Source organism: Alternaria atra (genome assembly GCF_907166805.1).
Source record: "Alternaria atra isolate CS162 genome assembly, contig: 29, whole genome shotgun sequence".
NCBI lineage: Eukaryota > Fungi > Ascomycota > Dothideomycetes > Pleosporales > Pleosporaceae > Alternaria > Alternaria atra.
The window spans coordinates 3,019,936-3,047,666 of record NW_025091327.1 but is presented as its reverse complement, the minus strand read 5'-3'; the positions used below and the strand labels follow the sequence as shown (position 1 = coordinate 3,047,666).

General features: G+C 51.0%; 10 protein-coding genes across 10 annotated transcripts; 5 read left to right on the top strand and 5 right to left on the bottom strand.

Moving 5' to 3' along the window:
* Positions 1–3: 3 nt before the first annotated feature.
* Positions 4–1,582, bottom strand: ALTATR162_LOCUS9333 (uncharacterized protein; the record flags this gene model as incomplete). Its single annotated transcript, XM_043316966.1, has 2 exons — positions 4–125; positions 184–1,582. The coding sequence occupies 2 exons, from the start codon at positions 1,580–1,582 to the stop codon at positions 4–6; spliced, it is 1,521 nt and encodes a 506-aa protein (XP_043172901.1).
* Positions 1,583–3,036: 1,454 nt separating this feature from the next.
* ALTATR162_LOCUS9332 (uncharacterized protein) lies at positions 3,037–4,986 on the bottom strand (the record flags this gene model as incomplete). The annotated part of the gene is made up of 1 exon (XM_043316965.1): positions 3,037–4,986. The coding sequence occupies one exon, from the start codon at positions 4,984–4,986 to the stop codon at positions 3,037–3,039; it is 1,950 nt and encodes a 649-aa protein (XP_043172900.1).
* A 3,097-nt stretch (positions 4,987–8,083) lies between these two features.
* ALTATR162_LOCUS9331 (uncharacterized protein) lies at positions 8,084–8,821 on the bottom strand (the record flags this gene model as incomplete). Its single annotated transcript, XM_043316964.1, has 1 exon — positions 8,084–8,821. The coding sequence occupies one exon, from the start codon at positions 8,819–8,821 to the stop codon at positions 8,084–8,086; it is 738 nt and encodes a 245-aa protein (XP_043172899.1).
* A 957-nt stretch (positions 8,822–9,778) lies between these two features.
* Positions 9,779–10,761, bottom strand: ALTATR162_LOCUS9330 (uncharacterized protein; the record flags this gene model as incomplete). The annotated part of the gene is made up of 2 exons (XM_043316963.1): positions 9,779–10,552; positions 10,603–10,761. The coding sequence occupies 2 exons, from the start codon at positions 10,759–10,761 to the stop codon at positions 9,779–9,781; spliced, it is 933 nt and encodes a 310-aa protein (XP_043172898.1).
* A 1,915-nt stretch (positions 10,762–12,676) lies between these two features.
* On the top strand, positions 12,677–13,231 carry ALTATR162_LOCUS9329 (uncharacterized protein; the record flags this gene model as incomplete). The annotated part of the gene is made up of 1 exon (XM_043316962.1): positions 12,677–13,231. The coding sequence occupies one exon, from the start codon at positions 12,677–12,679 to the stop codon at positions 13,229–13,231; it is 555 nt and encodes a 184-aa protein (XP_043172897.1).
* Positions 13,232–13,604: 373 nt separating this feature from the next.
* ALTATR162_LOCUS9328 (uncharacterized protein) lies at positions 13,605–14,786 on the top strand (the record flags this gene model as incomplete). Its single annotated transcript, XM_043316961.1, has 1 exon — positions 13,605–14,786. One exon carries the CDS (start codon positions 13,605–13,607, stop codon positions 14,784–14,786), a length of 1,182 nt encoding a protein of 393 aa, XP_043172896.1.
* A 1,078-nt stretch (positions 14,787–15,864) lies between these two features.
* On the top strand, positions 15,865–17,637 carry ALTATR162_LOCUS9327 (uncharacterized protein; the record flags this gene model as incomplete). The annotated part of the gene is made up of 1 exon (XM_043316960.1): positions 15,865–17,637. The coding sequence occupies one exon, from the start codon at positions 15,865–15,867 to the stop codon at positions 17,635–17,637; it is 1,773 nt and encodes a 590-aa protein (XP_043172895.1).
* Positions 17,638–20,390: 2,753 nt separating this feature from the next.
* ALTATR162_LOCUS9326 (uncharacterized protein) lies at positions 20,391–21,935 on the top strand (the record flags this gene model as incomplete). Its single annotated transcript, XM_043316959.1, has 5 exons — positions 20,391–20,653; positions 20,710–20,856; positions 20,919–21,144; positions 21,197–21,379; positions 21,426–21,935. 5 exons carry the CDS (start codon positions 20,391–20,393, stop codon positions 21,933–21,935), a joined length of 1,329 nt encoding a protein of 442 aa, XP_043172894.1.
* Positions 21,936–23,216: 1,281 nt separating this feature from the next.
* Positions 23,217–24,774, top strand: ALTATR162_LOCUS9325 (uncharacterized protein; the record flags this gene model as incomplete). Its single annotated transcript, XM_043316958.1, has 2 exons — positions 23,217–23,796; positions 23,849–24,774. The coding sequence occupies 2 exons, from the start codon at positions 23,217–23,219 to the stop codon at positions 24,772–24,774; spliced, it is 1,506 nt and encodes a 501-aa protein (XP_043172893.1).
* A 980-nt stretch (positions 24,775–25,754) lies between these two features.
* ALTATR162_LOCUS9324 (uncharacterized protein) lies at positions 25,755–27,695 on the bottom strand (the record flags this gene model as incomplete). Its single annotated transcript, XM_043316957.1, has 1 exon — positions 25,755–27,695. One exon carries the CDS (start codon positions 27,693–27,695, stop codon positions 25,755–25,757), a length of 1,941 nt encoding a protein of 646 aa, XP_043172892.1.
* Between the last annotated feature and the right edge of the window lie 36 nt (positions 27,696–27,731).

Below are 27,731 nucleotides of genomic sequence, written 5' to 3'. Positions count from 1 at the left end.
AGATCACACCCTAGTAAAAGCATCAACATCTACTCGTTGGTAAAAAGAAACATGCCCAAAAGTCTCCCAGTACTGAGCCAATCGATCGTGCGAGATGAGTATCAGCTGCGAAGTCATGTAGTTGTCTAGATGATGTCAGCAATCGTGTTCCTGCATCACCTTGATGAATGAATGTAAACGTACCGTCCCTGAAGCCCGTAGCAGCAATGTGTCCAACGCTCTTAACAATCCTCGCGCCCTTGAAAATCTCCTCCTTTGCCACCCTGATCAGACCATTCCGGCCAATGTCAGGTGCGATGAATGTGTATTCCCCGCGAGGAATATTTGGATCGCCAGTTAACTTTACGGCTTCGATGCGGCCGCGGTATACAGTCTCATCTTCAGTGGCGGCATGTTCCGGTAAACTCTGCTCATGAAAGGCTTCCTGGAGCGTGGCAACGCTATCTTCCAAATCATCTGCACTCTCCATCGCCGCGTCCTCACCATCATCCGAATATGCGGCATCAGTTGGTGCCGTAGTCCAACTCCCCTCGCTGGACACACTGCCCTCCCTCTCTCTAGCCCTCATAGCCCACAGCGCTCTCTCCGGCAGTGGTTTTGCATCCTCCTCATCCGGTTGCATGACAACAAGAAACTCACACCCATGGCCCGCATAGTCGCCACACCAGATCCCCTGCCAGGGTTTCTTCGGCGTGGGCGTGTAACATTCCTCTGGCAACGTAGCCCACGTCGTCACGTCCTCGCCGATGCGCATTCCAAGGCCGAGGGCGCGCGTGGAGAACTCCATCCACCTTCGTATCCGGAAAGTTGAGGTTGAGAGTTGGGATAGCGTGGCGGGTTTCTGGCTTGGTTGCCGGAAACTGGAGGGGGAGCTGTCGTTTCGCGTGCGGTCGGGGCTGGGTAGGGTGAGAGGTGGCCAGATGGGTGTCGTGTCTGTTGTTATGGCCTTGGGCCAGGGTCTCGTAAGCATGAGTTGGGAGAAGAGTGAGGCTGCTTGTTGGGCGCGGTCGCGGTAGAGTCCCATTCGGATCTCCTTTTGCAGGCGGTAACCTATGGGGCCAATGGCTTCTTCGTATGCATCTCTGTTCAATCGGACGATGGGTGCGTTTAGATCGAGGCGTACTTTTGGACTGAAGGTGTGGATTATAGCTTCAGGATGTTGCTCCCAGGATAGGGCTGAGGGAACGCGGCGTTCTGCGACGAGAGCATAGGCTTCTATTGCGTTAAGACGGTGGTCGTAGCGTGCGATGAGAATTTTGCCCGTGTGTGCTGTGTCGGAGAACCAGATTTTTCGTCGCGCGATGAACCAGTATGGGTGGTGTTCTTGGAATAGTTCTCGCCATGTCAGATGCGCGGGTTTGGTGACATTGGGTTGAGGTATCTCGGCTTCGACGAAGCTTTGCCAGAGAGTGTCTTGTAGTGTATGTTCACGCAAGACCTTGCTGACCGTACCCACTGTGAGGAGGTCTGATAGGCTGAGGTAGCTGAGCACATGATGGAGAAGTTCCGAAGGAAGGTTAAGCAGCGGCGGGACCGTTGTCCACGGTTCAGGGCCTGGAGTTCCTGGTGATACTCGCTCCATCTGGTTATGATTGGATTTGTCGAGCACTTCGCAGCCGCTTGTGGACTCTGTTTAGGAAATCGATCGTCCGTTGAAGTACTCAGCTTGGGTGGCAAAAAGCTTATATAGTAACCGTTTTGATGCGAACTACCCTTATGTGCAAGCCGCCCGGACAAGTGGAGTAACAAGAACCCGGTAAGGCTTGATACCGTAGTTCTTTCGTGGCTCGTCCAAGGCGTCCGGCACTCCGCCGCCTCTTTTCTCGGCAACGGCCAGTGGTGACACCTTCCCAGCTTCGCCTAGTCGCAACAAGTCTGGGGTAGATTGGCGTAATTAAGCAACGAATCCGAGACCCCTACACCAAGTAACTATAAATCGCGTATCTTGGGTCAGTTGAGTACCTGCTCTTTTAGGTGGGTGATGTTCTGGCGTGATGATGGCGATGTTGCGATATCGGATGATGCGTGACAAGGGTGAGGAGGCGGTTTGAATGTAGGCGCACACGAGTCGGATAGAGCGGCAGAATGATGAGGTTGACGTAGACAGCTGCGATGATTATGGCGAGGAGTGTAAATCAGATAGGTACATTTCTTCAGGTGCAGTCGCGTAATGCATATCAATCACGATATCATGATACGTCACCAGTCGTCCGTGCGCTGCCGCAGGTGGCTTTTGTGGGGTACGTGGAACTTGACCTCTTTCACCCCACAATCCGAGCACCATTGACGAATACTGCGCACGTTTATAGCATATGAGATCACGGAATGCGGATACCAGAAGACACTGAAATGTGACGACGCGAACAACGACTATGTATTGATCACGGTTGGAGGATACATATGAGGCGAAAGGTTACGTTCCTACCGCTTCGACTGCCCTAGTCTTCTTTGATTCCTCCTCGAGGAACCGCGGCGAGCTCGAATATTAGCGAGCTTTTTGTCGACGCCTTCGGCGGACTTGGCGTAGGTCTCTTGGGGACTGCTCGCGTCTCACTAGCTGCGGTGCTGAAATACGAACCACACCATTCTATGGTACAGTAGCATGATCCAGGGTACGTGTGACATGATTGATCTGTTCGTGCTACTTTGGTACCTAAGGCTTTTGTACTACAGATTATCTTGAGGTCTATTGCTACATGTTCAGATGCCGCTCCTCCTATGTGCCCACCATGAAGTATCACTCGGCGACTACAGCGCAGAACGACAGCACCAGCCATTGTCGCGACATTTGGAAGTACTCGGAACGAAAAGAGCGTGCGCAAGGGAAGATGACACTTGATATGACGCAGCTATGGCATATGAGCACTACCACCGGCCTCGAGCTTCCTTTCGCCTTCACCTAAGACTGCGCTGCGCCCGTCGCTTCAGCGTGCGTTACGAAACAGCATCTAGACACAATCGGATGAGATCGCAAAAAGACGAAGGAGATGTAAAAACGAGACAATTGCATCCTCGGGCCAAGCGCATGCATCCGAATCATGCATCACCTTGCGCCTCCCTCTGCTCACGCTCATCCTTGATGACACGAAACCTATCTTGTAGATCTGACGGCGTTATCTCATCCAAATCAAAGTACGAAAAATTCTCCAACGTGAATGTAGGCTGCGTTGACCACCGCTCAATTGGACCAGTAGCGATGACTTCAAAAGGATCGTCCATGAACCAGTTGTCAGGCACGTCGAGATACCCCAGGTCAGTTAACTGGGGTTGCTCGATGATCCCCTCCGGTGGCAGTGGGTCTTCGAATGCGTCGTAACATGTGAACTGGGTGTTCATGTTGAATCCTGGTGGTGCATGCTCGTCCCAAGCGCCGCGATCCATGCGGAGCGCTTCGTCGTGGTCGGCGGTGCTGGAAGGCAAATGCCAACGCAAATACTCCCTATCTTCGTCCGCCGCGTCTTCAGCCTTGTCGTTGAACAGATAGTCCAAGACATCATGATCATTAGCAATACCATCGGGTATCGCAAAATCGTCATCCCTATCTTCTGGTTGAGCAGCATCTTCCGAACCTGATCGAGCAGCCTCCTCAGCCTTTTGCTGAGTAGCTTCTTCTGCTTGCGACTCAAGCGCCGCCGCAAGTCTACGAATATAACCGTTCATGTCGGTGGTGAAGTTTTCCCTTGTGATCTTTAATCCGGGAAGCACGATGGGCTCCTGGTCCTTGATCAGCTGTTGGAACATCTTCATCGCTACCTGTCGGTAATCTACAGCAGATTTTGCCGGTGTGAATTTGGAAGATGACGGCGTGAGAAGAGACGTGTCTGGTGTAGAAGGAGATGTAAAGCTTCCTGCTATCTTTGTACCAGGGCTTGGGGTCATGGTTGCGGATAGCAGGCCTGATTCAACTTCTCGGTTTGTCGCCAGATTCAACCGCGGACGCTGAGCTCGGGAGTGACTAGTGATTCCTGGCGGCGGTGTCTGGAGCTTTCGTAGTGCTTGTTGTTGTGAATCGTTCAAGGGGACGATAGACGCCACCGACGACACCGCCGCAGCATTCTTCTGAAAGACTTCCTCGTACTTGTCACGGCAGCTCTCTTTTGATAAGTCAATGTCCCCAACCATGACCGGTTGTTGCCAGCTGGTTCGCTCATTCTGCCCGCGAATTGCATTTGCAGCCTTCAGTCGAAGTGGTTCGTCGATATGCTGTTTCCTGGCAGAACCCGGGCTAGAACTGGCAATTTGCTGGTTCAATTCTACTGGTGGGTTCGGTATGGCAGACATGAGTGCGTGAGTTCGAAGAGACGTATCCGCAGAGCCTTGTTGCTTTTTATGCTGATTCTGAGCAGCTGGTTGACCTGGTGGCCTGGCTACAGCACCTGGCTGTTGCGTCAGAAACAGGTGCTGGTTAGTCTCATAAAGCTGTTGAGATGCTGGGCTAGTATAACCAGCCTGTTGTAGAGGGCGTAGATTTTCGATCTGTGGCGCCGGTGGTACGAAAACAGTAACTGCTGGTGGGGGTATATGTCGCCGAGCAGTCGCTTGAGGAGCAACCGGGGCTGGCGTTCGCATTGGCTGTGCGCGACCATGCACAAGTGCTAACAGGGCATCGATCCTCGCCATCTCCGCGGAGTAGGAAGCTTCAAGCTCCTTTTTGTTAAGCCAGTTAGTCCAAGCCTTGTGAGCAATATGTAAATCCTTCTTTACAATCATCTCCTCGACTTTAGTCTTGAAACCACGAATTTGCTTGTCGATGGAGCGCTTCTTGCCCTTTGCATCGAGACCCCCTTTCTTGCAACACGCGAAACTGCCATTTACGTGCAAGCAGTTGTACATGCCGTCCTCTCGCTTAGCACTGTTTGCGATGGAGTCTTCAGCAGGCCAGTTAGCGCTAGCGACGTTCGCTTTGTCTTTTGGATGCTTGCGGAGATTAGGCTTCAGATCTCCCCACTGCTTTCGAATCTGGAGGATCTCCGCTGGAGTCTCCATTGCTATAGTCTGTACAAGAGTAGCGGGAACGGGGTTTAGATCTTCTGCCTTCAGCTTAGGTTCAGCCTGAGATGCCAACAAACAAGCATTTTGATTGACTTGATTGATTCTTGATCCAAAAGCTCAAACAAGTCAAGATCAATTCGCCTATAGCGTTTTCTCAATCAAGAACAAATCGAGGCCCTATTTTTGATTGACTTGATTGATTAGCTTGATTATGTACTAACTGTAGCGCGATTTTCGAGGTATCTAATGAGATTGCTAGGCTGTAGATAATATCAATAGAGTGATAGATTAGTAGTGTTGAGTTTCGATTAGTAAGCAACCTTCTGATTTAGCTTACCCTGCAACATACTATTAGCGTTTAACATTAGCCTATATCTTATGTCAGCGCCTATTACGATCGTTATTTCTAAGTTTTTTACGCGCTGTAACTATCTGTTATGCCTCTAAAGGCCTCTAAACGCGCTGCTGATCGCGTTGCTGCGTTAAATAAACGCGTCAAAGTTAACAACTCTCAATCGCAGTCTAAGCTGCCTGTATAAACCTTACTGCGCAAAGCCCTTAAGGTTACAGCTAGCCAAGCTACAGACGAGGCTCCGTTCGAATCGCGGCTGCGCAACCTGCTGCCCGATAACGCGATTAATCTGCTAACTAAGGGCTTACGAGCTGCTACAGAGGCTTTAACTGAGGCGTCTGATAACTACGATAGAGGCGAGCTCGATAGTCGCTTTAAGGATAGGCACGATAGCCTTAATTAGGCTTATATACCGCGGTTTATAAAGCTGCTGAGGACGCTTAAGGGCAGGAAAAGTTAGGTCTTTGAGCACGGCTATCGCCTTGCCTTGATAGCTAATCTGCAGAGAACTTTCTAGATCTGTAGGCATTGCTATAAACATTAGAAATTAGAGGGGAAGCAGATGATAGAGGTGACGCTATTAACAACTGCTGCGATAACTTACATGGCACAGAACAGAGTTGGCCACCGCCTTAACCGTTAGGGCCAGCTCGCTAGGGCTGCGCTACCTCAAGGTTAGACGTCCCTACGATTACTGAACGATAGTGGGGTTGCTGTATCGCAGGAGGTCGCAAATCAGATTGGAAACTTTGACGTATAAGGCTTTCGATACGCTGCTGTTAGCTGGTTAGTTGATAACAACTACGCTCTCCGCGAGTTTGAGACTCCAGCTTTCCGTGAGATGATAGCGTACGCTAATCTAGAGGCGGCAGAAGCTCTATGGGTAAGTCGTACTAGCGTCGCGAGCTTTGTTATGAGGCTCTATCGCCACCTTGAACCGCAGGTTGTTAACGATCTGTCGCGATCGATTAGTTAGATCTATATTAGCTTTGACGGGTAGACGACAAAGGGTGGCAAACGAGGATTTTTTGGTATTGTCGCTTATTACGCTGACGCCTGTGGTAACATTAGGGACCTGCCTATTGCGCTACCGCAACTTACTGGTGCTTACAGCGGTGATCGGATTGCTGATGTAGTTGCAAAGACGCTGCAATAGTTTAGTGTTAATCGCTCTAAGCTAGGCTACTTCGTCCTTGATAACGCATCCTCAAACGATTAAGCTGTCGCCAAACTCAGCGAGTTATACGACTTCGAAGCTCCTTATCGCCGCCTCCGCTGCGCACCTCACACGCTCAACCTTGTAGGCCAGACAATTATGTTTAGACTTGACAAGGAGGCGTATAACAACGACATTGTTAACGAATATAATACAGAGGCGCGATACCTGCGAGACTGGCGAAGAGACGGCCCGCTAGGAGTACTAATCGATATCATCAACTACATCAAAACGCCTTAGCAACATGATTTGTTCGCATCGCTTCAGCGCTCAGTTAACGATCAATAGCACACAAAAACAATACTAGAGCTGATTAAGCCTGTTGTTACGCGATAGAACAGCTATCACGACGCCTTTGAGCGCGCAGTTTAGTTGTTAGAAACCTTCAACCTATACGCTAACACTCATATTAATCGCACCGCGCGCGACGACGTATATGCGCACTCGCGCGATAACAAGCTACCTGACGCGCCCTCTTAGATGCGATCTGGCGGGCTAAAAGTAGCAGATTGGGCGGTGATAACTGAGTATATTGATGTGTTGAAGCCGCTCAAGGAGGCTACAAAACGCCTTGAGGCGCGCGGTAAACAAGGAAGCTTTAGAGCTATATACGAGGTTATTCTAGTATTCGAATACGTACTTAGAGCTTACGAGGCGATACTCAGGACCTACGATCACGTCGACTTCAACGCTCATCCTGAGGCTCTAGAAGATCACCTCGCGATCAACCTTAAAGCTGCCTGGCGTAAGGCCACCGCTTACTATACTAAACTTGATGCCTCGCCTGCCTACTATAGCGCAACTTGCCTCTACCTATACTACAAGAACTACTGCTTAAACAGCTAGCGCGAGAAGCCTTACTAGATTGTCTTAAACGAGGCAGAGTTGCAGCAACTGTGGGCGCGATATAAGCCTATATCGCTGCCAGTTACGCGCCTAAGGCCGCTGCGATTAGGCGGTATTGACGACGCAATCGCTGCGCTTGTCAACTTTAAGCCTGCAAACGAGGTGGATATATTAAAGATAGACGAGCTTAATTGCTAGCGGCGATATAAGCTAGCGTGGACAAAAGAGCAGTTTAAGCAGGAGGGTAATCTAGTTCAGTATTGGATCAGCCTGCGATCGCGATATCTAAATTTATCGCGATTAGCAATCGATCTGCTTACTATACTAGCTAGTAGCTGTTAATGCGAGCGCCTGTTCAGCGAGCTTGGCGACCTATTAGAGCCCTGCAGGCGGAAGATTGGATCTTAACTGCTAGCGGCTATCTAATGTACCTAGAGTTAGAGAAAAGCAGGTTTTAAGCCTCCTTATAGCTAGGAGGATAGCCTTACTGATCAGGAGGTAATTAGAATCTACGATATATGCGAGTGGGAGAATGATGACTAGAGGCAGCTATATAAGATCGCCCTAGATTGCATATTAAACATGATTAAGAGCATCAAAACTTTAATTAATTACGACTCTAAAACAGCTTCAATTAAATCAATTTTAATCGCGACCTCATGAAACTTCAATCAAGCTTAATCGGCGGCCTCAAATTGATTGACTTGATTGTTGGCATCTCTGGGTTCAGGTACAAGACTTCCGTTGGCTTTCCAAGACGTAAATCTCTCGAACCAAGGAGCTCTAGGGGACTTTTGTTGCGACATCCACCAGTAATCGATTGCGGGCTTGTTATCTTTGTAGTGTTGCATAGCTTTCTCGATGCTGTCGTTACGAGCCTTCTTGATTCTGGATGTCTCTGCGTCTACGTCAGATATTGGACGCTTTTGTCCTGCGTGAACGGTTTCCTGATTCTGGTCTGAAATGACTTTCGTGGGTGTCTCAGGCCTAAATCCGGCAGCGATGCTCGCCGACGATTTTGAGCGAAGATGCAAAGTCTCGCTGCCGTCAAATCCGCTTGCAACGGGACTACCTGCATGTTTTGCCATTGGAAATACGACCCGTGTATCATTGATCGGCGTAGGTTGTTGAACAAGGATAGGGGTAGCTGTTGCCGAAGACAACAGAGCATTTGGTCGCGACTGCTCTTTAACCCCAGATTCCGACTGAGCGATTGGGTAAACATGTGCTGCCAGCGTACTCGCACTTGGTATCGGTTGGTACATGTCACTGCATCCTGCGCTGGCGTTCGTTTGGAAGCTCAATGCATATGGCCCATAATGTGGATCAGTGCTGCCAGCGCCGTCAGTGCCGTGGGCGACCTGATCTTCTCGAGCACGCGGTACGCCAGGTGTGAAGTAGTTGGTCGGAGGCATTGTGCAATACTGGACTACAGGTGACGGAAGGTTTTCATCGCGCTGTCTCACTCGCGGAGATTGTGCTGTTCATGTCAGTCTCTGATCCAGGAGAGAGTATGGCGCTAACATACAACATCCACTGTAACATGACACAGCGTGGCATCTGGCGCCATATCCCAGGGTTTATAGTATGCGTTAGTACTTGACATTGTGAACGCCTCAGTCAGATAGAGCATACTCTATCGCTCATGGTGTTGTAATGAGGATAAACGCCCACGGAAGCCCCTTCCTTTGAAGAACTGTCTCCGCGGAAGCCCTTAGGGGTAGCTCCCATGTCATCGTCATTGGACCGCTTCTTCGTGCTTTTCTCGTCCACCCTTCGTGGAGATGGTTGATCCATTGTAAGTTGCTTCGTGTGGGTGGTTCTTAGGCGTGCGCCAGTGGAGAGGAACAAGTAGTGGTTGTGGCAATTGCGGACTTCTCGATTCTCAGTACGAGCTTAGTTGCTCGCGGTTGAGTCCGGGCTCCTTTCTGTTGTGAATAGTCTGTAGTATGGCACGGTGCCTTTGATTTTATGCATAGAGTGTAGTGTGGAAAGCGAATAACTGTATCCGAGCGTCTGTGGCGCGCCCGAGGGAGAGCGTATGTGCGTTACCTGCACGATAATGTGCTCTATATATTCACTAATGACGTAGTGCGTTTTCGATGTTCCGTGAAGGTGATCGTTGGCGATGAGGGCACAGTAGACGATCAGTTGATGCTAGGGGGTGAACCTCAGTTCTGCGAGCATCCGGGTATGAGATACACTTCAAGTATGTTGGTAACTACAAATGTTACATAGATACGCCAAGATAGCACACATGAACAGTTCTACCCAAATGCCCCGCCCTTCTCAGCCAGCGTCTTAGCCCGCTCTTCCCTCCGCTTTTTAGCAGCCGAGCGGTTCTCCAGAACTTCGTCCGAGAGACCAGCCCGCTAAGTACTTCGTCTCCGTGCAGCTTCCTCTTTTCTGGCCTGCTTCGCTTCCTCCTTCTGTTTTTTGAACATACTATTCGCACGCGAGATGGCTTGCTCATCACTCATCTTTTCATACTTGATCTTGTATGCCTTGATCACTTCCTTGCCGGTCTTCGTGTGCGCACCCATAATCGCTTCGACAAAGGTGAACTCAGGATGCTTGATGGACTTGTTCAGAATATCGATGACCGGGATCATGGATGAACCCGTGTTGATAAACTTCCGCGAAACGGGAATGACAAGCCAAGTGGTATCTTCATCGTTCTCGTCGACCCACTTCTCGGGCTTAAAATCGGGAGTTTTGATCTGGTCTTTCCGAATCTCGCGCCTGCTATCGGCCCCGTCGAACTTGTTCTTTATGCCTCCGACGTCGCGGTTGGTCTTGATGTTAGCCAATATAGTGGGAGCAACATGGCGAACATGCTCTTTGGCTAGCAGCTTGACTTCGTCGCGGCGCTCCTGACCGGTTGGAACGTACTTTGGTGTGGGGATGTGAGCTTGCTTCTTCATGCTTTCGAAGACTTTGCTGGTAACTATGGATAACTCCCTCGACACGGCGACAGCAAGAGTGTGATGACGTCGAGCGGCTTCCTCTCCTTGGCGCTCATTTGTTTCATATATCTCTTCACCATCATTCTTAATTTTCTTGGACGGGGGAGGCTGATGGAGCTCCTCGTTGGACTTGTCTTCGGAGGCGATGAATTCGCGTTTGCGCTTCTGGGAAAGTTCGGGCTACAATCTCTGTCAGATGTTTTTGTACAAGCATCAGGTAAGATACTTACGATGGAAGGCAGGCCGAGGCCTACAGTGGTCTTGTCCTCGAACAGGCCATCGAGAACCTCTCTATCGGTGAGCATAGAAGTTCCAAGTACGGATGAGAATGCACCTGGAGAGGGAGGAGCGTATTTTTTGAACTTCTTAGCGCTAGGTGATGTAGACATCGTGTAGGCCTTGATCGAGTTTTCGTAGTCTGAGTTGGGGGTAGAAGAAATTCAGAAGGCCTTGGTGGTAAGAAGAAGATAACGGAGGTTGTGAGTGGCGCGGGTCCTGTTGAGGCAAATCATCACCACTGTTGCGGGCAGGACTCTTGTATCAGTACAGGGAGGTGAATGTGAGAAGATTATCTATTTAGATTCTACAGGATATGGATTGTCAACAGCTACGCAAATGTAATGGTTATAGTAGGAGTGGAAGGGAAGTGAACTATACCATCGTCACAGTGGCACCCTCAAGTCGTCGTCCACAGAGAAGACGTCTCCCTAGGTTAACATCGGCCTGCTGAGCCCACCCAGACTAGCTGTGCATGAGCCATCTACGTGTAAAAGATTGCTGTCGTGCCCACCATAGCATATCCGGCCGCGCCATGAACTTCCTCGACTGTGGCATCTGGGCATATCGCCAGATATGATTGTAACGGATGTGTTAGGGAGTGGGTCACGATGAAGACATCAGGAATCTCTTTCACTATCTTGAGGTTGCTCGAGAGTATGCGGTACATCTGTGCTAGTCGCATCTCATTCGCATGGCTTCTTCCCTGTATCTCATCCAATGGCGATCGGATCCGAGTTGGGTATGCCGTGGGGGAGTGCGCAGAAGAGAGACTCCTGGACGAGGAGCATGGAGGCAAAGTTGGGCCTGGAGCGGTCGGTCATGACGGAGACAAGGGAGTGTATGTTGGTGAGCCGAAAGAACGATAACCCCCACTCGATAGATACGGAGAAACTCTGCTAGGTACCCTTTCAGGCAATATTGGGTGGTACGAAGGCGTTGATGGGGAGTCCTGCTAGCAATGTATCTCCCAGTCTAGAGCGCTAGCAGCATTGTCAGATGGTGTGAGATTAGAACCAGAACTTGCGGCAACGACGGTATGCGGCGAGACGGAACGGCTAGCGACCGTAGTCGCAGCATCCTCAGAATCGAGCCCTATAAGCACGGCCTCGCACCTTGCCTGCGCCACTTCTCTTCCTGCGTATTGATCCTCGTCACGCTCCAGTTGCGCGATTTGCCTTATCGACAATGGAACCCACTCGTACATCGCCATTCGACATAAAGGACAAGCGTCGCGCTGCGCACTCGAACTCTCCGTCCAGCCACTGATACATGTGTGGTGGAAGACGTGTGAGCAGCAGCTGTCGAGCGCCACTATATCGTATGGCGCTTTGTTGAAATTCTCTTGACATATGACGCAGATACCGATATCCGCAAACTCGGGGGCGCCAGGCAGGATGCGGAGCGGCGCCAGGTGATCGCAGTAAAACTGGTGTTGAGTGGGTAGTGTCATTTCATGATTTGTGTAGCATTGAGCATGGCCGTGTCGAAGCGGATATAGTTCGTCGACGGCGTAAAGCTGCGCGTGTGAAGTAACCAAGGTCGACCGGTTGGGGGTAGCAGCCACCTCCACTGGCTCCACTGGGCTAAACGTGTTACGCGGTAGGTTGCGAACGATTTAGAGTAAGCAAATTGCCATTCCAGACCATATGTGTTGATGGTCGGTACATTTTATAGGTGCTACTCGTGTTCCGTATCGACCGCCGTATTGCTGTGCGAGCGCGAACCGTGGTTACATACTGTGACTCAAATATCTCGTCTTGTCGACCATTCCACATGGAAGAAGACCCCAATCATCTTCTCTTCCATCTGAACCTATCAGCCACACACACAAACACTCAACTTCTACCATGGACATCCCAGCCCTTTTCAAGTTTGTTAGTACCGGCCTGACTTGCTTCACACCCGAAAACATTATCAACCAATGTCCGATCTGTGCCGTCTTGTATGACGATCTTTCAGCACGCCGTAACAAAAAATCGTCGTGCTTACCTGCCATCACAATATCCACCGTACTTGTATCGAATAATGGCTAGAGAAAGGCGAAAGCGACGTAGCAACATGTCCGAACTACCGTCTGGAGCTTTGCGAAAAACCCAAGGTGACCGACGAGAACTATGCTCAGTCTCGTATTTCCTCTCCATCAGATACCTGGGAGAAGAGATATCGGAGGGTAAATGGGTCGCAAATCAAATGCTGAAGGATGGCGAAGCTAAGATCAGAATCTTCGAAGTCGCCGAAAAATTCATCGACAAACTCCCAAACGAAGAACGAACAGCATTGGGAAAACATATAGCAAATCGAGCATGCATCGAGATCTTCGAGATACCGTCCACTGTCGTTTACAGGAGGAACCATAGAAAAAGACCAGGACTATTGCACCCTGGTAGCGTTGGAGAGTACGTCACGGCACGTAAAATCTTCTATGCTATCGAAGCCATCTATTGCAACAGAGGCTGGGACACCGCTGTTCCCCAGGACATGTTGGACCAGTCTACACAATGGGAAGAGACAAAGACGACAAGCGTCCAAAACATTTATCGACAGGTCGGTCTCCAGTGCATGGTGAAGCGCGTTCAGTAGGAGACGAAAATGTTGGACGAAGAGAGGAAGAGAGAAGGATGTGCACATCAACCAGCTAATAGACTGCTTTCAAGCCATTATGGACTTAGGATCAGGCATGTGATTGTTGGAATTGTACGCTAGTGGCCCTAAATACCCGTAGTTAGCAAAACCAATTTCAAGACATCCGATGTTCTTCTGAACCAACTGACTGGCTTGCCGTGTGATGTGGTGATCAGTGTTCTGCTAAGTCTTTCAAGAAACAGTGCGTGAAGCAGTGTTGAGACGGTTGTCTCATGAATGGGGCATGGCCTTCGCCGCAGAGACACGGATAGGCGATGCGCCAACTAGAAGACAGCAGCGAATCGTCCGCTGCAACCGTACCTCGAACATCATGTGTCGCCTGTCGACGCAGTCAACCTCAACCACAGAGATTGTTGCTGCTGCCCGCGGGAAGATAGCGTTCAGTTCTATGGCTATCACGAGTGGTATACACAGGACACTCATCGAGAAGTCTTACCCATGGATACCAGATGTGTGTTCTTCGGCTTTGGTAGGTTTTGGTGAGAGAATACTGGAACGTATTGAGCGTGAGGTCACCCTAGTCCTCCTAGAGGCCGGTTTCGACCCTAGGATAGATTGGAACAGCCGCGTATTCAGACCGATAATAGCCACCTTTGATATCGTTGAGGAGCTCGGAGTTTGTCCAGAGGATTCGGAATACATGTTACTGCTCGTCACTGCGCTCTTGTTAGCTTTCGAACTCTTGCTCTTGGCTGGAAGAGACAAGGCAAAAAGAACGCGTACCTTTCTTGTACGAGCTTTCGAGGACATCTTTGTAGAGCCGGAGATATGCCGTACAGTTGGCGATGTCCTCGACATTGAACTTTCTCGGCTGGCGCGAATGAATGCCGATACCAAGGTATTGAAGGCAATCCAAGGCGTCCGGGTGCTGCTGCCTGCCATTGCCACTTGCACAGCAACGTGGGACGCGCTTATGCTTCACGGCTTGCGAGGCAAGGAGCGCAACCGTTATCTCCAACAACGAATGCGCACATCCACCTCATTGGAACCGGAAGTGCGCATCTCCATGTGTAGCGAGGAAGCAGCCACTAAGTTTCTTCGAGAAGTTGAGATATTCGCGCCACTGCGGCGTCTTGCGGCAAATCCATTTGATGTTGAAATCAACGTCTTTCTAAAGCATGGATGTGGCTGGGATATCGATTTCGCAACCTCCATCGACCTCGAAATGGATCGCGCAAGGGTCAACACGTTTACGGGCTTGAGCATAAAGCTAGAGGCGGGCTGTTTAGTGTCTCCGGTAACTGCACCCGACAACAAAATGTTAGTAACAATGCCAGAACGCTCCGCGAGTGGGTTCACTGGTACAATATCCATTCCGCCAGGCTGCTCATATTGTGTGGACAAGGTGGAGGCATTGAGAGAGAGGAGAAGTGGCGCGAAATGCACACTCATCGAGACAGCGGACTCAGTGCTCGAGATTGGTGAAGGCGATTATTCTATCAAGCGTGTGAGTGGCGGCACTCATCTCATCGTTGAGAACGTTACACGATAGGGTGCGCTGCTCGTCTGCACTGTAGACCTATTGGTCATGTTTATGCTGAGTGAGTAGGCACGGAGAAGCGGTGCAAGATATTGATGTGCATAAGCAAAGAAGCATTAGAAATATACATGAATGCTGAACTTGATGACGCCGCCGTCCCTTTGCGAAGTGGTGATGGTTTGGCAGTGTTGAAGGACGCCGGGAGGAACGGCCGACGCCGGCGCACGGCTCAGAGATGACTAAAATGCTCTAAACCTATGAGATGACGAAACACTCTACAGTGATTTCGTGCATGTGAGCCACGAGTTCTCACATCTACCAATCCTTTGACCTAAGACGCTACCAGCACTATGTGCGTTCACAGAATTCGTGCGCCTGATCAACTAGCTTTCTCGTCAGCTGCCAATATTGATGATGAACAATGTGTAGTCTTTTCTCCCAGCGTAAGCATCTTCAGAGTTCTCTCCAGTGGAAGGTAAAGACTAGGTACTAACGTGGACTTCACAACGGGAGAGCTACAATATGCACAACTAATGCATGGTACGGTCATACCTTTCATTGAAGGTCAAAGAGTTTTTAGAATAGTGGCGATCGCAAACTGGACTTGTATTTGCGACAAAAATAATTGGTTGACCACGCAGCTATCAAGAATATTGCATACGGAACGTTGCGGTACGGGGCAATAGCAATACAGGGTGAAGCCACTATGGGCGGGTGGGGAGCAGGTGGAAGGCACGCTACCCAGAAGGAGACTGTACCTGCTAATTGACTCTTCTCTGTTTGTAAGGCGGTATGTCTTTCCTACTGATTTGTGAACCCCAATCAACTCCAATCCTTACTGCATCTTCCATCTGCTGATACCGGCTCTGGAACCTCAACCAAACATCGTTCATCCGAGAACCAATCCACGTTTCGTATATCAAGTAACCAATAACATGCTCAACATACGACACAAGAGAACCATAAGAGGTAAATGTCGCCTTCCTTATCGAAATATAAAAGTATATGGCTCTTCTAAGCAATTAGTTAACTTCAAATTACTGCATCAAGATTACAGCGAAGACCAACGACTCAGACACTATCCAGCACAATGAGGGTTAAGAACTTCCTTGCCCACTTTTGGCTCGTATTCACCGACCTCGTCGCCAGCACCCCGGTTGCCACCGCCGGCCCCCTCCGTCTGCCTCGAAAGCCACCGCCACCAAGCAAGACCCCCTCGAATCCACATGCGTCTACATCACCGCCACTGAGTTGCAACCTCGTGGTCCCTACCGCTAAGAGCTGGGAAGACAACAAAGACGACATCGGCGAGTTTGCTAGAACGCACTGGCTCCGCTACCTAGAGGACCCTTCCTACAAGACGTTTCCCTTGTACCTGCGCGATCACTTTGCTCGCGATCTAGCGCCAAGTTCCTTATTCTGCGACACTGTTGGAGCTTGTGGGTTCTCCTATCAAGCTTTGAACCCAGAGCTATCGCAACATGACAAACAGATGGCATATTACGTGTTCGAGCAGATAGCCGGTGTGAATCATCTGTTCAAGAGTCAGCGCATAGGTATGCAGGAGGCTGCATCGTACATTGACGGCAAAATACCCGAACTCATTCGGACGTATAGCGCTGCGCCACGTATAGAGCGGCAGCTACAAAAGAAACTCGACGATCGGAGAAGGAACGAGAAACTAGGAATGGCTGTTGGTTCTGCGCTACTGATGTTAGCTGGTGGGGCAATAGCCGTCCCCGGAGTGCTTGGCCTGGAGGAGACGATAGTAGTTCCGCTCACAAACATGATGACGAACACCTACATCTCCATTGTTGGTATGATCAACGCAGCTCCTCGCGATCCTAGACACCTCACTTTTGACGTGGAGGAGAATATACGTGGATCACTCAACGAGTTTCGCCATATAATGCTGAGTAATCTCACGTATGATATGAAGTCGTTTATGGAAGGCGACAAGAACCACCTTGAGCAAGATTTGATCGGCATCTTAGAAGGGGACTACTTCTTCAGAAGAGATGAGAACATACAATCCGCTATCTGGAGGATGCCCGAGGAGATGATGTTCAGCAGCGTGATCAACGGACTCTGGGCACAGGAGAGATCGGACATCGTTTGGGCGGATGCAACATTTCGTGGCTGTCAATACGATTCGCGTGGACCTTCAGAAAACCGGGTCTGCCTCGATGAAGATCCAAAGTCCGTGTACTATCTCTATTCTTTGGATGTGTCCCGGGAGTATGACAGTTTTACTAACGACAAAGCCCTCATCCACGGTCCCACTGGTTACCGAAACTTCGTTGAGGGACAGAGAGATACTACGTACGGACTTACCAAAGAAGATATCATTCGTTCCTCGATTTTCGTTCACGAGCACAAGCTGCAGAACGCCATAGAAGATCTGGATTATCGTGCAGTCTCTTCGGCTCTGGAACGCGGGAAGAACCTGGGCAAGAACTATGGAAAGTTTCCAGGTACTTACAGGCTACCCATTTCCCGCAACCCAGGCGGCGCAGCCATCTGCAGCGTCTGGTCCCAAAAGGCTCGCAACTACCCATGCATGAGCGGCGAATTTGGCTGGAACGACGGTACGTGGAGTCTGGAGAAAGACGAGACCTTCGACTTTCTCGTCCAGACCGGCCTTATGTTTTCTGAGGATTGGGAGGACTTTTGCAATCATAACGGCCATTGTAAAGGAGACAATGATATCGACTGGCACTCTCGATTCGAAGGGTTGCGGAAAGAGGGTGATCCGAAGATTTCGAAGGGCTTGAAACACCCTTTTAAGAAGTGCAAACAGAAGACGGAGCACGGGGTGGGCGAACCTTGGCGCGACTTCGACGAGAATCCTCCTTTGCGCTGATAAATGTGACACCTTCGAAGGTCGAGCGGAATTTTCCAAGCGGCAAGGGCAAGCCGATCAAAGCGCCTGGTTGATGGTGGGCGAATGGATGATGCCGAAGGGGATGTGGATCCTACGTACCAACCTGAACAAATGATCATGGTTTTATATATGCGAGAACGTTACACGCCAGATCTTTCTCGCAAGAGCGCTTTTCCACCACTGGTGTCGAGATGAGGTGGATTCATCGGGAGATCAGCACGGGTACCTGGTGGAGGCATGAGACTTGTATGCATTGGTCATCCGCGTGAAGTGGTTCCATGAGCCTGTTGTGGTGGGTATTGTCTTGGAACATCATCCAGTTATGGGTCGACTGTCGTGCCCACAAGCTCATAAAAGATTTGCAATACTCAGCGCCTACCAGTACTAGGGTCGTGGGTGTACACACATAGTAATCGAGTAGTGCCTCGCTAGACCTACCTATGATGCTACGTTTTGTTGTGCGATTACTTACAATCAACTTTGCGCAACCAACTTGCCCTGATACAGCTTGTCCTGATGCTCATCACGAAGAAAACGCTACTAGTATTTGTCACAACTTCCGTTTCGTCAACTATTGATGAACACACTGCAAACGTGAAAGAAGACGTGCTGATTGCATACACTATCCACGATAGCGGGTCGCTTGCAAGCACCCGCAGTCTACGACCGGCACTGGAGACGGCAAAAAACATGGGCGAGTGTGTGCCTGACTCTCAGTCGTTTAGTTTATATGAACAACTAGGAGCAACCTAGCAAAAAATGTGCGATGGAAGGACCGATACAGTGTCAGATAGAATGGCGACAGCTCACACATGGCGGAAGACGTGGATTTGACGTAGTCGATCCCAATAAGGGAATAGCATCATTCTCCGGCTCGACGTAGAAGCCTTGCAATTGGCGTTTCTTTTTTGTATACACATACCTCGCGCCTTATTGTGCTTTTTGCGGGGCGTGTCTTTTTGATGAAATTCATCCAATGACCATTCGACGGGGCCACATCCGATTCATGTTCCCTGCTCGGATCATCACTGCAGGTGAGATAATTGAGATACCCTCAATTACCGCAGATACGTTGGACATATTTGTCGTGATGTCCATACTGAAGACCGGGAGAGTCGCAGATTCGATGTCCAAATTGACAAAGCTGAATGGATAGCAATTGATGGCCGTGCCATGCCGTGCCTCGTCTCGAGAGCACACCGCACTGCTCAAGCCTTGCGATCAGCTAGCAGCCTCACAGACCTAGCCTCGTCTCGGGAGCGCACAGAAGGGTCATCAGCCTCAACGCGAGTCACGGCGCTGATTGCGAATGCTGAACCCATGCGGAGGATTTCGCACATGGATCCAGCGATATGGCTGTCGGAACCGAGTTAAAGCGAAGGATTCATTGTGCTCGCATGTAGGCGTCATGGGTTGAAGAGTCAGTCGATACCCCAGTCATATATCTCGCCTCAACCGTCGAAAGGTGGGTTGTAGATGGGTTCTGTGAATTGCGACCCGTGGGCGGCACACGTAAGCTCTGGTACCTTGGTCTCGGCGTATTGCGCACTCCACCAAGTGACAGGAGAACCGCACATCCCATAGCATGTTGTTGAGCACTGGTCGATGCGAATGCGACAGCCACACCGCTGTCAAAAAGCCCTTGATACCCGTTGCAGCGATGTCTCCGGAGATGATGCCACGACGAGGTTTTGGAACACAGAAGCACAGGTGGCACAGTTGTTGTGCACTCAGCGGATCATAATTAGATCGGAATGTCTCCGCAGTTTTAGGTTTTACGAGGGGGATTTACTGTGGCCTAACATCGACGGATCGCTGCAGGGTGACAAAGATCCGGCGCTAATCCAGATACAGCTACCACTAACGTCTCCGCATCAGACGCCTGATCTGATCCGGACGCAGTCTCTGGCTTACCTTCCTATCACAACCACTAAATCTTTAAACACCGCCATGTTTCGCTTCGACTACTACATCTACCACATGGTTTCAGTGTCTGAACACTTTCGACGATGCTCTCAGACCCCATTATTGCCTGGCTGACCTGATTGCTGTCTGCCCAAAGTTTCCAACACTGCCAAGACCTAGTTCCCGTAGCTACAGGTTGCACGACTCGAGGGAACACCCTGAGACATGGCCGCTCCCCCAGGCAAAGGATGTCCATTTTTGCTGGTGTGGCGGCATATATCGTAGTGCAGCGAGGCGGAGATTGGCTACCGGTGAGCCAGTGACGGGGCTCATTCGCTTTGAACTACAACGCACTAATACACAACGTTGTTTAGATGCGCTCGAAATGCTCGGGCAGACCGTCACGGAGCGAACGCGTCCAAGTGCCCGCAAAAGATGCCCGGATGAGGCGGCCGCGCAGAACCTGTTGCTATGATTTTCGGTTCCACACTTCACGGAGAGTTTGTGCGCCGCATGCAGCACCCCGCTGATGCGCCACGATTATCGTGCCTAACTCGCGGTCCGTGTGATAGCCAAGCTTCGAAGCCATTGCGACACCAGCGTCGTAGCGGTATACAAAGCTCCCTTGCGCGCTTCATAGCATGGATGGAGCTAACGGCCATATGCTGCGAAGCCCCACTCTCCACTAGACATAACATCGAGACCTTATCCTAGTGTCAGCCAGTCTCGTCGATTTTGTCTCGTCGATTTTATCCGCCTGCCTGCAGTTCGTCAATCACGCCCACATGTCTCGCATACTCCCCCGGGCAGGCCCACGATAATTCAGCATGCAGCTACCACCGGTGGATGTCCTTTTGTCCTGGCCAACTCCGAATTATGAGGACCCCGTAACGCGTGGCCCTGCCCTCGTCATTGTCAATTCCATCTTCGTAGCGCTAGCCGTATCAACTGTGGCTGCACGCCTGTACACGCGTATAGTAATCAAGAGGTGGTTCGGTATTGACGATATTTTCATCCTCCTGGCGCTACTCTTCACGCTCGGTCTCACTGCCGTCGTTCTCCTGGCAAACCAAAGATATGGATGGGACAGGTATGTAGCTCACAGGTTGCCCGAGTATGATATCGCTAATATACTCACCACAATAGACATGTCTGGGATATACCTTTCCCAATGTTCGTGCCGACTTCGAAAATCGCTATGACGGCGAAGGTTGTCTTCACAGCTGCAGCGACCTTCACAAGACTTTCCCTACATTGTTTTTATTACCGATTGGTTACAGACTCGGGAAAAACGTATGTAGCCACTGGTGTTGTCTTCTAACTTGAAGTACCCTTACTGACAATTGCGTGCTTAGATGGTTCAAGTGGGCGATCCATGCTAACGTTGTCTATACGATTGGCATATTCATATCATTCACTTTCATCGCCATCTTTTTCTGCAACCCTGTGAAGAATTACTGGACCATCGGCGCACCTCCAGACACCTGCATGGATGAGGCAGTCATGACGCTCATCTGCGGAATCCTCAATTGTGTCGCGGATCTTCTTACCACGATAACACCGATACCCTTGGTTCTGGGTGTGAGTTGATCTAGATGTCTGTGGAGAACAAGGCTGGGGCTAACTTTGGTAGCTTCATATGCGCCTCCGTGAGCGCATGGCTGTAGCATCGCTCTTTGCTATGGGATTGATTGTCACTGCCGCCGGTATCGTACGTACATGGTACATTTACCGAAGCCTGTTCAATGAGTACGACCAAACATGGTACGCCTATCCTCTTTGGATTGCAGCTGCCGTGGAGATCGATTTGGGAGTGGTGAGTTTTGATGCTCAGGTTCCAAGATGATGCTAATTAGGAGAAGATATGTGCCTCGGCTCCAGTACTCAAACCACTCTTCGCGAAGATCCCGTTCAGTTTATCCAAATCACTCTCAGGTGGCATATCCTTTAAAAAATCGACCGGCCATTCTTCGAAGACGCTAACGGCCAACGCATCAGCGCCGAATACTTCAAATCGAAGATCCGCAGCACCTCGCAATGCACCAGAGCTCGCGAATGACAAAGGCCAAAGCTACGAGATGAAACATTGGGCTGACACGGAAGGGGATCTAGAACGAGGTAGCCAAGAAGCAATCTTGGAAGAGGAGGAAGCGCCAAAGAAGGGCATGTCACGTCTATGGGGCAAGATAAAACCGAGGTGCTCCGCGGAAGCGCTGGATTCGGATATGACAATCACTATTCAAAACGAGGTGGAATTACAAGTTGAGTCTGGACAAAGACCTGCTTCGCGATACGCAACACATGGGGACCTCCACGAGAACCACATGCCGTTACCACCACTGGCGCCAAGATCTAGAGGGCACAGTCGGTGACCTACGACGGAACTTGTACGATAAACATACGATAGCTACATCGCTTCGAACCAGAGCCGATCGAAGGCAATAAGGATGACGAACACATATACCACGCTCGCACACAACATCACGACTGGCATACTTTGGGCGTACATATTTTGGTGGTTTTTTGCATCGCTTTAGCATATGATACCATGTTCGATTACTGTATGAAGGGTTCGATATTAGACACTGAAGAATACAACGCGACTGGCCGCCGAACACACGCCATAGGCTTCCAGGACACACCATACACTGCATTGTCATAACTAGATTGCGCATGCGTGCAGTGAGCGCGGCCCTTCTCGAGGGTTGATGATGTTTCGCCAATACATCATCAGGTTCGTTCGCCCCCACAATGCGCTCGCGGAGAATACCAGTCTAACCCGATAGGCCTTTGCTTTCATGTCGCAGCAGCTCTGGTATGTGCACCTTTGTCTGGTTCATAACACCATTGGCACACCGCTCTTGACTTTATCCGGCGAGCATCGGCCACGCCAACGAAGGAACTCCTATCATCCAAGCTGCAAAGGCGCCGGAGATGAGCAGAGTTCAAGCAGTCGACTCTGGGCGTTCTGAACTCTCTCCATCATGCGACTGAAACCAATGTGATCCAGAGTACATGAGTCCACTGAAAATACGTTTCGAAAACCACGCGTTACGTCACTCGCGTACGCCTACACAGTAGCAGAACTGTCGGAAATTAGGCAACGCGGTTGCAAACGGTATAAGGGTGTGAACAGCCAAGTCTCGCGAAACCTAGAAGGCGGAGCGTTAAAAACTTTGAAAAGTAACAAGCTGCTCATCATGGAAAGTTACGGTGCGTTCAAACTGCCACCGGAGTTTACCCCGGGCAACGCCTGTTTACGAGCCTAGCTCCGGTCTTGTCTTTCGACAGCTGTTCCTCGGCAAAGCTTATTTCTTCCGGCACTACAACCATACTACGACCGTAAACCTTGTCATCCCCGCAATATATACACCAAAACCATGGGGATACCGCCCGCGAAAAACCTGGAGGTGCAGCCTCGTGACATTTTAGCGCTCGTAAAGGTAAATGCTTCGCCGCTGTTGGAGGGAAAACTACACTCCCTGGAGTTTGAGCGTCGCCTTTCACCTAGTCTACGGACGGAGCATTGCAACAATTTAGATGACCATGTCAACAACGATGCATAGCCATGTGTTTAAATATCGCCGTCTTACAAGCTTTCTGACTGATCCAGACGATCATTCCTTCTGTGCCAATAGTAACAACAGCCAGCCATGCGCTCACGAACGAACACCCTCGCTCTAGGCCTTGTGGCTACGGGATCCCTAGTCGCTGCTGGACCCTGCGACATCTACGCTACCGGCAACACGCCATGCATCGCCGCTCACAGCACGACACGCGCCTTGTATAGCTCCTTCAATGGCTCCCTCTACCAGATCAAACGAGGCTCTGATGGTGCTACGGCCAACGTCGCACCTATGTCTGCTGGTGGTGTTGCCAACGCGGCAACGCAAGACCAGTTCTGCGCTAACACAACTTGTCTTATCACTATCATCTATGATCAGTCTGGTCGTGGTAACCATCTCACACAAGCTCCACCAGGAGGCTTCCAGGGCCCGGAAGCTAACGGATATGACAACTTGGCTGGAGCTATTGGTGCACCAGTCACCCTGAACGGCCAGAAAGCATATGGCGTCTTTGTCTCGCCAGGCACTGGTTATCGCAATAACAAAGTAAGCGGTTCAGCGACTGGTGATGCAGCAGAGGGCATGTACGCCGTGCTCGATGGCACACATTACAACGGCGCATGTTGCTTTGACTACGGCAACGCAGAAACCAACAACCTGGACACAGGTAATTATCCCACATCTGAACTCATCAGCCTTTGCTGACAAAACCCCTTCAGGAAACGGACACATGGAAGCCATCTACTTTGGCGACAACACTGTGTGGGGTTCTGGCGCCGGCAGCGGACCCTGGGTCATGGCTGATCTCGAGAACGGCCTTTTCTCTGGCGCAAACCCGAAAAACAATCCTGCTGACCCCACCGTCACCTCACGCTTCTTGACCACCATCTTGAAGGGTGGACCAAACAAGTGGGCTATCAAAGGTGGCAACGCAGCATCCGGGGCACTGTCAACGTACTACAACGGTGCGCGCCCCAGTGCGTCGGGCTACAACCCCATGAGCAAGGAAGGCGCCATCATCCTAGGTATCGGCGGTGACAACAGTAACGGTGCTCAGGGAACCTTCTACGAAGGCGTCATGACATCGGGTTACCCGACTGATGCAACGGAGGAAGCCGTTCAAGCTAACATCGTTGCGGCGAAATATGCTACCACGAGTCTGACAAGTGGCCCTGCATACACTGTGGGTTCTTCAATCTCTCTACGCGCAACTACGGCTGGGTACACGGATCGGTATCTCGCGCATACTGGCGCTACAGTGAATACGCAAGTTGTATCTTCATCTAGCACTGCTTTGCTCAAACGTCAGGCTAGCTGGACGGTGCGCGCTGGTCTCGCCAACTCGGCCTGTTTCTCCTTTGAGTCGAAAGATACCGCTGGAAGTTATATCCGCCACTACAACTTTGTGTTGCAGCTTGCGGCGAATGATGGATCCAAGGCGTTTAAGGAGGATGCGACGTTTTGTCCCCAAGCCGGCTTTACTGGCTCTGGCAGCTCGATCCGAGCGTGGGGATATCCCACTCGTTACATCAGGCATTACAACAACATCGGGGACATTGCGAGTAACGGCGGTGTTCACGACTTTGATGCGGCGGCAGGATTCAATGCTGACGCGACTTGGGCGCTTAGCACAGGGCTGGCTTAGGGGTTTAGCGATGGAAGTAGATAGGTGATTGCTTTTATTCTTGTTTGAGAGGTTCCTCGTCGCCCATGTATCTGATGTAGTTATCACGATGCAATGCAGTTAGGGAGTGTTTACACATTCTACATCTCACAAGCCAGTCTATCTCATGGCCTCATATCCTTTTATCACGTACATAATGCATGTAGATAGCACCAACACCTTGTCATCATACTCTACACCCTCCGAACCATTGTCGGAAACTTCTTGCTCTCCTTAGTCCACACACTTGCGATCCTGATTACAACCCCCAAGAAAACCCTCAACCCCTCCCACACCACCCATGTATCCTTCGAGTCCCTCAAGATCCCCTTTTCAGACCTCCACCTTCAACTTCTTCCGCTCGTAACTTCCGTCTCCTGGGTTTGCGACGACATGATACATCATCAGCCCCCTTCCCGCTGCATCAACAATTGAATTGTCTAACTTCCCCGCCCATGCACCCCTCTCTTCCTTTTCGAAGCGCATGCTTACTACCAAGGAATTCAGATGATCAACACTACCTCAGGTTGCAGCATTGGTCATAGCAGAGCGGGCAGGTACATTCTTTTGACACGCAGAGAGTCTCGAGCAGAATAGGTGTGAAATGGAGAATGTGAGAGAAGCAGGCTCTGATCGGATCAATGGACTTGATAAACCACGTCATGTTGCATCCGTCTCACAAGCTACGCTACCGAAGTCGTTGTTCTAGCAGATGCGGCATAGTCTCTTCTGGTTTGGCGAGGGGATGTGAGTTATGATGGAGGAGAAGAGTAGTTATAAGGGAGACGATCTCACCAGTCACTCGGAGCAAGTAAGAGATGACACACAAAAAAAAAACAGAACAATGAACAAGAGACGGTTTCTATAGACTGATACTCGTACAAAACTACACTAGTACTGGCTATTGAACACACACACATACAGAAAAGAAGAAAGAAAAGCAAGCCCACAGGACGTGTATACTAGTCAATGAGCAAGCTATTCAGTCTCGCCTCGGTAGCAATGACATCCAACGCCTGCTTAACTTCCAGCACTCTCCTGCACTCGCTCAACCAATCCTTGCTCAGTACTTTAGCCCATCCTTGCAGACCGTTCATCTCACGGGCCGCAGCATCGAGATCGCCTTCTTCGAGGAGGACTTCTGTGCGCGCGAGCACGGCTTCGACGTCACCGCCAACAGCGAGACCAGACTTCTTGAAGAGCACCTTTGACATGGCGAGCGAGGCAAGGTGCGAGGCGACACCAGCGTCCTCGGGCAGCAGCGCCGCTTTCCTGACTTCCGAAGCTACGCGACGGAAACGGTCGATTAGGAGGGCGGAGCTGGGGATACCGCGTTGGTAGGCGGCGGGGTTGATGCTAGCGATAGCAGCGCTGACGACTGGGTCGTCGGCGGCAATCTCCTTGAGAGCAGCAAGCTCAGTGACAAATGGCTTGGGAATAGCTTGCGTCTCGAGCGCTGACTTGACGGCCTCGACGGCGACAACGAGATGTTGGGTCTTGAGGTTGGCGTCGACCACGCTGTTCCACTCTCCCGTCAGCTTCTCGAGCTCGTGGACAGAAGACGAGAGCTCGTTGAGTTTGCCGAGACGACCGTCACGTTCAGCTTCGACGCGTTCCCGGACGTTGGCCGTAAAGGACTTTTGCATGTTGATGCTCTGTTCCAAGAGCTGGTTCTTGAGCTTCTGGTCGTAGACCTTTTGTGCGGCTTGGAGCTCGGACTGGAGACGCTCCTTGTAGGATTGTGATAGACGCTCACGCTCGTTCTCGAATTCCTCCTTGAACTGAGCTTCTTGGGCCTGCATTTGGTGGTCGAGACGCTGGACAAGCTCCTTGGCGGCCTGGTCGAATTCGGCGTGGGCGGCCTTGACCTTGTCTTCGGTCTGCTTTTGGAGGCTCTCCTTCATCATGTTGATGTCTGAGACGACCTTGGCGAGTTCACTCTTGGCCTTGTCCAGCGCAGAGTTGTACTTGCCGTCGTGGGCGCTGTCGGCGTTGATGACGGTGATGATGTCGTTGACGATCTTGACGACATCTTGTACGACGGGCTCGGTTGCGGAGGGTACGCTGAGGTGGTCTAGTTGGGAGATGGGCTTGGCTGGAGTCTCCTTCTTGACTTCCGTGACTGGGACAGCCTTCTTCTCTTCTGTCTTAGCCGGTGCAGGTGTGCCGGAGGAAACCTTGGGTTGTTGTCCACTCGACTCGGTCTTGTCGGGCTTTGTGTTGGCGTCGACAGCGCTCAGATGGGGACCCTTGGAGCCGAGGTCGCTCTTGTTCTCTTGAGCTGGGCGCGCAGTCAGGCCGCTCCTCCCAGGGATTGTGACTTTGTTCTCGCCAGATATCTGAGGGTGCAGCCTTGGATCGCCAGCGCGACCGGGAAATCGGCGCCGGAACTCGCGCTCCTCAAAGTAGGCAACGGCATCCTCTCCATAGGGAATGTATTCAGTGAAGAAGTCGTGGAAGTTGTCCGAGACGAGCGAGTACCAGACACCACCGGCGTAACCGAGACCAGACAGGACTGTCAGCCAGAGAAGGAGCTTGCGGAAGATGCGTCGCTTCTTCTTGGGCTTGGGCTGGATTGGGTCGGGGGCTATGCTCGCTGATCCGGGGCCGGTGGGCGGTGTTGTCTTTGGTGATATGGCGGGCGCATCGCGCGACACTGCGGCAGTCACGGTGCTGTCGGGGGCAGGCGGTGCTTTGGGAATGTCCGAGGTGGGGATAGTGCCCTCTTGGACAGCAGAGGGGTTCGATGGCGACGTGGTAGGTGCAGGATTGGGGACGGCTGTCTCGCCCAGGTTCTTCTTATCGTCGGCGTAGAAGCGTTGGGCAACGTGCCATTGCGGGCGGGCGGCGCGGACCAATGGCCTGGCGGCTGGACGGGCCCTTAGGATGGAGGCGCGCAGCATGGTGGGCTGGCCCGGGAGATGTTAGATGGGGGACGG